The sequence below is a fragment of the Prorops nasuta genome, unplaced genomic scaffold (assembly GCF_024137725.1).
Source record: "Prorops nasuta isolate Cenicafe-Biocafe unplaced genomic scaffold, Cenicafe_Pnas_1.2 PNAS00005, whole genome shotgun sequence".
Taxonomy (NCBI): Eukaryota; Metazoa; Arthropoda; class Insecta; order Hymenoptera; family Bethylidae; genus Prorops; species Prorops nasuta.
The window spans coordinates 5,130,758-5,142,460 of record NW_027116802.1 but is presented as its reverse complement, the minus strand read 5'-3'; the positions used below and the strand labels follow the sequence as shown (position 1 = coordinate 5,142,460).

General features: G+C 41.9%; 1 protein-coding gene across 6 annotated transcripts in view; it reads right to left on the bottom strand.

The window, feature by feature from the left end:
• Positions 1-1,729: 1,729 nt before the first annotated feature.
• Positions 1,730-11,703, bottom strand: part of LOC136773328 (uncharacterized) — a 70,946-nt gene continuing 60,972 nt past the window's right edge. For 5 of the 6 annotated variants that reach the window (XM_066726913.1, XM_066726912.1, XM_066726915.1 and 2 more), the window contains 5 exons: positions 11,241-11,335; positions 10,563-10,681; positions 7,073-7,241; positions 5,480-5,634; positions 2,649-2,920 (listed from right to left, as the gene is read on the bottom strand). In XM_066726913.1, coding sequence (XP_066583010.1) covers positions 2,820-2,920; positions 5,480-5,634; positions 7,073-7,241; positions 10,563-10,681; positions 11,241-11,335 — 639 coding nt within the window. In that variant the 3' untranslated portion in view covers positions 2,649-2,819. Of the gene's footprint in view, positions 2,089-2,200; positions 2,340-2,648; positions 2,921-5,479; positions 5,635-7,072; positions 7,242-10,562; positions 10,682-11,240; positions 11,336-11,703 lie in introns of those variants that run through there. The other variant, XR_010822593.1, reaches the window with a different exon arrangement.

The following is an 11,703-nucleotide window of genomic DNA, read 5'->3' as shown; positions in this document are numbered from 1 at the left end:
GGGAATGGGAGGCAACAGCGTAAAGCCAGGATTTCGTATCAGTTATAATCGCAGCGAAGCCATTTGGTAGCAACGCGCTGTACGAACGGGTATTAGAAACCTAAATAGAATATCAACTTCTATTCCCTTTCCTTCATTAATTTAATATCCCTATCATCTTCTTCGTAGATTGAATCCTATTAAGGTTCAACATCTCCCAATAATTACGGAATGTTGTTGCAGCAGGATGCTAAATTCTACAGCTGCTCGATATGTAATCAGCAAGCGTAAAAAAATAAAAGTTCTCTTGCAATTTCGCGCAGAGCTAACCCATACCGGTATGAGCTCTGGATTAGAAACAGAGCTGGGTTATTTATTTTGGGGAAAAAATCACTAATTGGAGAAACGAGTGGGAAGAAGAGGAGGTTGGGGGGCAGAGGCGACAGCGACCGTAGCAACGAGCGTAGAATTTTGCTATGAGGGATGGACGGACGTGACGTCAGAGGGCTCACCCCGTGATCTATGGTGGCTGATAATGAAAGCGCAGAGGTGAGATACGCGATGCAAATATAGCGGGTAATCTATAGTTTCCGCGAGCTTCGTCGTGCAGCAATACGACCAGCCAAACTATATCCCTCACACACATATGGGTACACACACTCTCGTTTGCAACAAACAATCTCCAAACTTGACTGAACCCAATTGCGAAGAGGAATCAATTAACAGCGATTTTTCACACTTATATATACGCAACTGGTATATGGCCATACTACGGATAATTATTTCAAATAAATTAATTTGTCCGACGAGTGTGCATTCGACTAATCAAAGGAATTGGACATCATGCTTGAAGCCTATGCACAAGGGCATGTATGTGTGTATACTATATAGATTTACAAACTTGACTGACCCCCATTTGCGAAGAGGAATTAATTATGATTTTTCACACTTATATGCCTGTTACAGTTATATGTACATCATAGGTAATTATTTGAAATAAATTAATTAGTGTGACGAGCGTGCATTCGACCAATCGAAAGAATCGGGAATGTTCAGAGCCTACGCACAACGGCACGTATGTATTTATACTATAGCAGCGTCCCCGTCCAGTTGGAATTATATCGTTGCATTGAAAGCATTCAGGCTGACTGCGATAAAAGCTTGAATTATGAATATCATAATTTATGAGAATTTGGTGGTATCGATACGAGCTTTCCCCCTGCACACCTGCAAACCTAAACAAAAAGTATTCGGTTATTCAGTCATTTTATTTATCGAGGTATGAAGAATCGATATACGTTTATTGCCTCGTTTATTTTTTAATGCCCACAGACGATTTTTGTTCACGTTTAATCGTTACCTTTGCTTGCAATAAACTATTTGACATTGAGATAATATCTTTTTTTTACCCCTTTCTCCTTCTCTCACTCACTCTCTTTGTCTCTCTCTCTCTCTCTCTGTTTTTATATTTTACATACTCTTGTCAAGTCCAAAGTGAAATTGCTCTCTTTCCGTCAAGCTTCAATTATCTTTTTATGAAAAAGAATATGAAGAGTTGGAGACGGAAAGAAAGAAATAGGTACATAAGGTATAAGTTCAGGGATATTAAAGTTTATGCTAGAATTACAGGGGGGAAGTATCACAGGGCTGATAAGACTGGGAGGAGGGGGTAGTATGGTGGAAAGAGGGTTGTATTAGAAGCAAAGTAATCGTTTTACCAGAAGTTTTATTTGGTTGTTTGCATCAATTCGGTTCGAGCTTATCGAATGTGTCAAGCGTGTAGTACGTCGTAGTGCGAAAGTAGAGTAAGTATAGGAATAAGCAGGCAGTATTTTCTTTGACAAGCTCCTCGTTCCAGCCGAGTACTCCGAAGGCGACAGCTCGCGCTGCTTTTGAAACTTCCAAATTTGATCGTAATCTGCCGTTCGATTTTGTTAAGAGAGCCGAAAGTATCGAAGCTCGGGCGTTTTTTCATCCACACAGCTCCCCCTCCCTCTACCAGGTTTCCTTGCTCTTCTCGCGACTGGCGTAGATTTCACGTTAACCCAGAAACTCGGTGCAAGCTTCTTATAAGCCGATGGGCTTTCGAGCGCCTGCCTGAAAACTCATCTGAAACTCGGATTAGGAGGTCGGGAAAAAAGACTCGGACGATAGGGGGGAGAGGGAGGGGGGAGGTAAGGTCGGTTAGCTGGCAACTTATTGACTAGCTGAGTGATATTACCTGTTTAAGAAACGCCTGTATGTCCTTCGGCACAGACACATGTTTCCCTCTCAAACCACAGCAACAACGAGCGAGCGACAGAAATCCCTCCTCAGGAGCGTCGTTAAAAGTCTGTACTCGCGCAAAACTCGAGGGAAGACTAAAACCAGGAGAGAAAACTCGCAAAAATCTCAAAATACTCGAGAATTTCTCAAAGCTTTGGAGTTTTAAAGCGGTTAAATTATTGTAATAAACAGGTAGGTTTGTTGGGAGTAAATTTGGAGCTTGTCAAAACATGATTTTGCCAGGATTAAACAATCGGTGGTGCAGGCTCTCCGGTTGCGTGACCATAACGATCGGTCCGTAGCCGCAAACAGTCAACATTGGGAGGTGAAACAGTGAATGCATGGTGTTGGCAGGGATTCATTAACAAAATCACTTGAACAATTAACTTTGGTCATATATTTACTTAGATGCTAATAAAACCAACAAATATATTATTCATTTCGTGATAATGAAGATGATAATTCGGATGATACAATAATGATATTTTCTATACAATTTTTGGCCCCGGGACTTTGGCCTTGGGTTGGTAAAGAGTCCCGAGCTTCAATAGGTCGGGCCGATTACCTTAATACTGTCATCTGGAAAAAACGTAGCTGACGGTCAAGTGTATCAACCAGAGATTCAACACTGCTCTTGATACTCCGCTCCCATCGTGAACAGCAGCTGGTAGCTCGCCTGCGAAGAAAAATTAAATGGTTGGAATAAGAGTGACACTGGTCGAATGGGGAAAATAAACTTGGTTAGGTGAGAGAATCGTTTAACCATTGACCCGCCGAATTCTCCCGTATACAAGGCCGAATACCGTCGGCATATATCCGTTCCGCAAATTTTCAAACTCAACATCAACGATCGTTCCACTTTATAACGTTTTCATCAGACTCGTTTAACACCCAAATCACATTCCTCGGCTTAATACTCGCATTATCGCTCCATGGGCGATTTGCGCGAATTCCCTCAATGCTTTTGCCCAATCGCCACGAAAATTCAACGAGCTAGGTTGGAGCGTTGACTCGATCGAAAATGCGATTGGTCAAATCTTTATTGGCGAGGAATCGTTAAAATTAAATGGGAATAACGGGGGTGACGATGAGGAATCGATCGATTTGCTCCGAGATAAGTTCGAAGGTCGACTGATAGGAAAGATTTTATTTTCGCTCAGGTATAACATTGTATGCGAGCGACAAGGGCGCATTTGTCATTTCATTAATGGTTGTTCCGTCTATAGGTTTTCTGTCAGATGCATACCGCCACAGGTTGACGTATTTTGTCGACAAGGGAGCGAGGCGAGGCGAGGGGGTCGGGGCGGGGCGGGGCGAGGCGAGGAGAGAACCCTACGAGGGCTCTGTTTAAATGCTCTTCGCACGAATTACGTTTCCTGTTCTATGCTTCAGCGTCCGAGCTTTCTAGAAATTAGGCAGCTCTTATTAATGGTCTTTCTCTCTCTCTCTCTCTCTCACTCACTTACTTGGACTGCATCTCGCGCGACCTACCTATATACCAAAACTTCCTTTCCTTCCCGATTTATCACCACTTCCAAGTCTTTATTTAACCATCGCTCTACATTCTCGTCCAATCCTCGCACTCTGACAAATGTCAACTCCTAATTGATTATAATCCCTTATCCGACAAATCCCACCAGATTTTCTCAAATCACTCCGCAATTAATTCCAACTGATTTCTCTCACTCTCCCGAAATCGTCGAAAGCTCGATTGCATCTATCACGAAAACTCGTTCACGAAATAAACCTCTGCAAAAAATAAGCTTTTACACTTCGTATACGTTATCGAGGTTTTAATTTTTACCATCAAGGTTCGCTCGGAAAAACAGAAAGCCTCTTTTTGAAAAATTGAAATGTTTAATTTCAGGGGAATTACGGAAATTCGAAAATCCGACGTGATACTTTATCGGGTTAATACAGCGTTTGAAAAAGATAAATGGATGATCGCACATTTGTGACAATGTAGAGGCTGATCGTGATTTTTGGTGAAATAAAGACTGGAAAAAGAGAGGTATACAGGCGAATATTATCAGTGAATATCGGAGTAATTTTAATGACAATAACGTCTATTTAAATGGGGGTAAATTACAGTGTTGGAGTTTCGCGGCTAACTTTCGAGTGGCGTTGCGTGATTAATGAGGGCGAGTAACTCGAGCGCTATTCGTATGTGTGTGTGTGTTGTATGAGAGGGGGGAGGGGAGGGATGGTTGTAAAAGTGCAGTGCGCTTCTCAAAGCTTTTTACCGCAAAGTTTCCGGGCTTATTGCGTCCCCTGGATCATTCCTATCGGCACCGACAGATCGCTAGATCGCATTTCCGGCATATGTTCCTCCAAGCTTTGTCCCAAAACCTCGTGAGCCGCGGCAAAATAATGGCTCCTGGCTGTTATCCAGGATCGATGTTAGATTTCTCAATTCATTCACGTCTACCCCCATCCCCCCTCCCCTTCCACCGTCAGCGCGCTCCCGTCTATCGATTCCACCTAGGAATCGACTATCTCGGGTCGAAAAAATCTCAGTGCTGCAACGTAAGAATCCTTGGGAAAGTGAGGCGAGTTCGAGAGAGAGAGAGATCCCGGGGAATCCCTGCGGAGTCTAACGAAGAGAATGAGCTGCAGAGAGGGTGGAGGACTGTAAAAGTCGATTAAAATGAAAATAATCTGGCGGTATATTGACGAATGCAACGACGGAAGGGAAATTGGCACGAGTAGGGGTGGGTGTTGAAATAAGAATGACAGGATTAAGAGAGCTGATAAACGTAAACAGGAGAAGAGCTGAAAACGCAAAATAAATGATGATGGGTACGATTTGAAAGTATAAATCCTTAAGAGACTCTGGTGAAGAATATAAAACAAAGATCTGTTGTGCAGAAGAGAAGAAAATAAAGTGGTAGAGATAAGGAGAAGAGGGAGAGGGAGAGGGAGAGAGAGAGAGAGAGAGAGAGAGAGAGAGAAAAAGTGGCAGAAGCAGCAATGAAGGATGCATGGAAGAAAAATGGTCAGAATATAGGTGGCTGGTATATAAGGGATGGAAAAAGAAGGCTGAAAGATGCAAGAGTAGAGGGGTGAAAGAGGTATGTATGGAATAAAATATATATCACCGTAGGAGAGGAAGCTGGCAAAAAGGAGAAATAAGGAAAACAAGTAGGAGAGAACGGAAGAAATTACAGGAGGAAGAATGGCGAATGACAGATGGGTGCGAGGAAGAAAGAAATAAATTTGAGTTGGTTGTACTCACCGTTAAGAACGTGAACCGTAATGGTGGTTTTCGCTTTCCCTGGCACAACGCAGCTATAGTTTCCGGCGTGCCTCGGGGTGGCTTTCTCGACAATTAGGGTACTGACGATCACGAGGATCTCCTTCCCAGACGAGACCTCAGTCGTTCTATTCTCACTGCAACAAAACAACCAAGCCCTCAAGTTTTTTTCAATATTATAACTATACCATAACTGCGCTCTTATACCCCAAATTCAATATTCCAGTACAAATTATATGCAATTACACAAGTGCAACAAGCGTGTTTCACTCTATTATTCGAAAAGGATAAAATTGTAGAAATTGCTCGATTGAATTTTCAATTTATCTAATTGTCCAACATATTTAACAATAAATGGGAATTTTGTATCAGTCGGACAAAGTCCAATGGGATTTTTCGGTAAACTTTTGCACCGATGGCTGCGCAATGTGCCGAGACAATTTGCAAGTGGGTCGGTGGTTTTTGAATTGAGAATCAATCGGTGCTTTTGAAGATTTATATCGTAGGTTATAAGAGTAAAGAACAGGGATGAGAGATAAGGTGGCTGCAGAATCAGCCACTTTATTGTATCCATCAAATATAGGTTTCTCGCAGAAGATGATTGTCATTTGCAGAAGTTGCGCTGTAAGTCGCCTTCATGGGGCAGGATAAGCCATAGAAAGTGCGGAAAGCCACGGCAAAACGCACATTACCCGAGAAACTTTCCTCTTCTGCCTATATTGCTTTCAAAATCTCTTTATCCACATTGGAGAACGGAGATTCGACCACTTATCCGATCCTACGTGCTGCAAAACGATCTTGGTCCAAATAATTCCCGTTGGAGATGGATAGAGAGAGAGAGAGAGAGAGAGAAACTACACATATGTATACTATATTAACTGCAAGGCTAAGCTAATCAGTTTTAATTCGAAAGAAAACCCTGTAAGCATCATTTAAAAGTGGAGCTTCGTAAGTTTAAGTATTTGCTACTCTCCCTTTTTTTGGTACAAAGTGCACGAGAGAGAAAAATATACAGGAGAAAGAAATGGCACGGGCGCTCCAGCATACGTGTAAGTCTTTTTTCACGACTTTCAGAGAGAGGCGTAAAATGCGAGGTGAAATTTTCCCATGTGCTTTTTTACAATTACACTTTCCGCGCTGGCAGTTTGAAAGGAGATCCTGAAGGAGCATAAATGGTCATTCGGATGAGTCCATTCCCACTTGCGCTTTACTCCCTTACGCGGCCATTGTCAGGAGTCGTAAAAGAAAACGCCTGATTTGAAAGAGCCTCTTTGACTCCCAATGAGGCCGTCCCTCCGCGTTTCACCAACAAACGGGAAATCATTTAACACTGCGAGCCAAAACTCGCCAGCTCAGTCTCTTTTTTATCGCTAAATTTACCTCCCTGCTTGTTTGGCCCGAAGCAAATGCCAAACGAAAAAAGGCTTAGCAGAGCACTTTACGTTACGTTCAAAGGTTTTCTTTATATATATACATCGTGCTTTTTAGGTAAAAATTCATCTGGATCGCGCGAGAATTAATTTTGCATTGAAATTGGTTAAGCACCAGTGACGAATGAATCATTGAAATACGTACCTAACATCGTCGACAAGGGTCTCGTCTCCTCTGGTCCAAATTACCGATTCGTTCTGTGATTCGAGAACGTCTCTCGCCTCGCATCTAAGTTTGAGAGCACTTCCAGCTTTCAGGTGTCTCTCCTTTGGTACTACTCGTCCGAAATCGTCGCTTATTGTTAACCTCGGAGCTGCAACAAAACTCGTCACTTTCATTATTAACGTCTTCTGGTGCGAATGCTTCTCTCCTCAAACATGCACACACAACCACACACAGACACACACCAATATTTCCCTTTCTATCGCGTTTATATCCAAGAATTGAAAATTCCCTCATTGCCCGCTTTCATAAAATGTGTCACGCGACGGCTGACACGGGACCGGAAAGCTTTAATATTCTCTGCTCAATCAGCTTGACGGAAAAAAGCTTTTACACGAAATTTCATTCGAGAATTGTTTAAACTCCGGCGCAATTTCTCTCTGTTCCTCTCTCTCTTTCTCCTTCTCACTCTCACTCTTCAACTATTATTCGATGCATAAAGATGATAATTTTAGCAAAATAGAGCCGAAATTTTGTTTAAACGCTCGAATGTTTCTAATAATAAACAATGCCCTGTATAGCCAGGCGTTGAAAGCCCATAATTTTCTACAGAGAAACGTAACTAATTACAGCAGGCTATTTGCATTTATAGTACATGCCTCTCTGATGCCAATTTCATTCAATTTTTGCGTCATAAAACCTTCACTACCCTCCGTTACACGCACTCTCGTCAAAAATTTGTAAGCGGGAACAAATCACTCTGGAAACTACTTTTACACCCTCCTTCGGTATTCCTTGGAATTTTATTACACACGCCGTAGATCTGAGAAGCAGCGAAACGTTGGGGCCTATCGAGAAACATGAATATGGGACATTATAAAGGTTTCGCTGGATTTTTTTCTAGGTATAGGTTTCGAGTCGATAGACAAAATCTTGCCTCTTGATAAAAAGTGGCGATGTCTGGTAGGGTTGATAGTTTTGCAAAGACGTTGGCAGAGATGAGCTATTGTCCGTCCAATCATCGGTGATTATAACGCTGCAAGTAGTTTGGCGAGGAATTTCAGGATTTCTCGTACTTCCTATTTGGGGGTTGAAAGGGGGCTTGCATCGACTGGTACGTTGGTTTAGGGTGGTTTTTGCCGTGGCGACCCGATGACTCGCTTCCCCCTTTATCCCTCTTGGAATCGGATCGGATTACCAGCCACGGGTCGCTTTAGTCGAGGCAGACGCGAGTTTTCACTGTTACGAAATGGCGACGTAAGGGGATTGAGAAACGCGAGAGAGGCAATACCTTTCCCCCAGCTACCCCTATTTTCAACGACTCGGACAGCTTCCGCGGCTTAAGTCAACGCGGATATTCCCATTCCCGAGTTCCAAGCATCTGGACCAACTCTCGCTTAACTAACCAGGCTTCCTGCCTGCCACAACCCCCAGGACCCTCTCCATCCGATCGAAATCCGCTTGGACCAGCATTTCTCGCCTTGTCTCCCATCGACTCTTCGATTTCCATTGGAAAACTACTCCGCGACTCTAATGGATCCGCGTGCATCTGCGTTTGTGGCTTACCCCCCCCCCCCCTCCTTCCACTCTTCTTCACCTAGCTCCCTCTTTACCATCCCTATACCCACCACGGTTCCTGTTACCAAAACATCCGCTACCACACTGTACCACCCTGTCTCATTAAGCGATAAGCGTCTCTCGATCCATTAAAAAGTCCAATAAAAACATCACTCTGATCCTTCGAAACGATAAAATAATTATTTATCGCGTGTGTGCAAAGAGCAAAATAGTGTCTTGAAATGATAAAATCATAAATTCTTAACTGTTTATTTGTAATTCCAACAAGACGACAGTTTAACTCGGAAAAATAATTTGTTTAACGTATAATAACATAAAAAGTTTATGGTACTGTATGTATAGTATTTAATAATATTATAATGCATTATTGTGTGACTGATAATAACAAAAGTAAATAGTAGGAATATTGTGGGAAAATGAATCCTCTTCTTTTTCCTATAGTACGGTTTATAGAAATTTGGAAGAAAAAGCGCAGAGTGAGGTTAATTGAAAGGTCAACGAATCAATTTTCAACTGTACCAAAAATTGTTTCCTCTTATTCGACATAAGTTAGTAATACGTGAGCGTGAAATGTCTGTTAATATATAGGCAAGCCTCGTTTATATTATATTAATTAACCATGGGATGAAAGCTTGCGAGAAACTTTGGAGAGATTTGAAACGTTTCACTGGATTTTCTCGTTTCTTCAACTATAATAAATAATTTATTTACATATTTTAACATATTTATGGTCTTGGAAACAAGAATAATATTGTTCCTGATATAATATTTTTTATAATCGATACTCCATAGATTAGTCTAATTATCTGCACTTTTCTTTAATGTACTTTGACGACTTTCAATCATCGTTTCCTATTCGTTTTAGAAACCAAAATTATCCGATATTTCTTCCTGCTGCTAAATTAATGTCCTAAAGTTTGTCACTGTGCCTGCAGCGAAGCTATAACGATATATTAGACTTTTATACTTTCATACATCGAATTTTTATTAAAGCTTATTGCGCGCAATCCTATTTCCTTATATTTTTAACGAATGAATTATACAAGAGATACTTTATTAAAAAGCAGGATTAAGCATTGAGGGAACGGATAATTTCTTCTTATGTTATTTTTTGACCATCGTAACACGGAAGATGGAAAATATTTTGAAAAAGCATAGTTCGCTTGCCACTCGAGAAACCTCGCAACGTTTGATATTCATCCGTCGTTGCTGAAGAACCGTGAGAGGGATTAAATTTTCAGAACTATTTTGGGAACGAGAAATTTTCACGGGCTTATTCCTCGCTTAGTTGGTTTAAGTGGCTAATTATTCGCGCGAGAGAAAGGAAAAGGGTTGCGCGCGAATGATGAAATTACGTCAGGACGATAAGTGCAGAAATTGGAACAATAGCGGGACGAGCTAATATTCGTTCGCAGTGCGTACTTGCGTATGCAAACTGGTAAACAACTGGATGGGTAAAGCGAGTAAGTGGATTGGCTGGGAGAACTGATAAGGTGAGTGGGGAGGAAGAGGAGGGGGTATTTGAACGAGCGACAGAGCTGCGTCGACCGATGAAGCAAAACACGGATGAGCTGAATGGAAGAGGAGGAAAAAAATCCGTAACCGTGACGAGCGATAAGAATAATCGCGATAAGAACATGGAAGTAAGGAACTCGAAGGTTGCAAAGTTCTGATTAATTAGCGCGACCCGTCGTAGGCTGGACGCTCGGCTATAAGCGGATGGACAAATAACTCGATGATTAAGTAAGTGGATCGTTCGGATAACGTTGATTAAACGCGTTTGGAGAATCAAAGTCCCTGTCCTTAAGTCCAATTTGAAAGGTGCGTTTGTCTTCCGTGACGAATCGTCGCTTTTCACGGTGTTATAAAGAATTAAATCCGTGCTGTGGCCTACCTGTAACTAGAACGTTAATCTTCTTGACCAATGGTGGGTGAGTCGCCACTTGACATTTGTACAAGCCAGAATCCCTCGGCGTTGCGTAGAGGATCTGTAATCTCCAATTGCTCGGGTACCTGAAGCCGTAAAAATGAGAAAATTATACCCGATTCCTCCCGTCTCTCATAAACCAGCTCAATTTCCAACTGTGATAGAGAGCCGAATCTATATCTTTTCCGAGCTGTTATTAAATTGACTTTGTTAATTTAGAACTTTCATCACCCATTTACGGATAAAACGCTATTCATGCTGGTAGTACTTCGCGAGAATTCGGGAGAACGATAAAGTGGCTGTTGCAGCATCTCTCGCTCCTACGGGATTTTAATTAGTCGGACCCAATCGTTTCGCGTATTTTCAAGCCCGGTTATATACGCGAAGCATTATACGCCTTTTAATAGAGAAGCTGCTTCATTTTCAACCAAATCGATACAACGCGTTATTGAAATATTTCCGATATTTCGATCGTTAACTCCTTCTCCCGATTTCCCGAATTTTAATCTCGTCAGAGCTTAGGTTTTAATTGTACGATTGGCTGATGATTCGCTGCATCGTCATTGCAATGAACGTTACTATCGCTTTTGTTCGCGAATGTTTCTATTTGCGTAAGCGATAGAGTTGAAAACTAATGAGCATTACCGAAAGTTCAGGCTGATCCTTTGATCCAAGCTGTAAGCAGTCCTTCCGACGGTGAGCAGGCGAAAGGAATCCTTGTTGTGCTGCAACCACGTCACCTGCAATAAAATCGGCCATTCGCAATAATGAATGCAGTCCCTAACAGCCTTTTGGGGAAAATGGTGGCTGCAGCAAACTTCAAAGGAAAATAAAGGGTTAACGGGTCTCGTGAAAAATTACTACTTTACAAAAGTTCTCAGCCATAGTCCTTTATACTCGTTAAAATACGCCAGGAAAAGCTGAACATTTTTGCTTTACCTCATATCCCCACTGATCTTGCGTTTTAAAATGAGAAACTTTTCCGAGACAAGAGGTGAGAAGAGGCGACCTTTATAGAAAAATATTATTTCTACCGAAAGAGTCTAATTTAAGTGGTAAAAATCCATGTTTGGTGCTACGTACTATCGAGGAAATAAGGTGAAAGGAT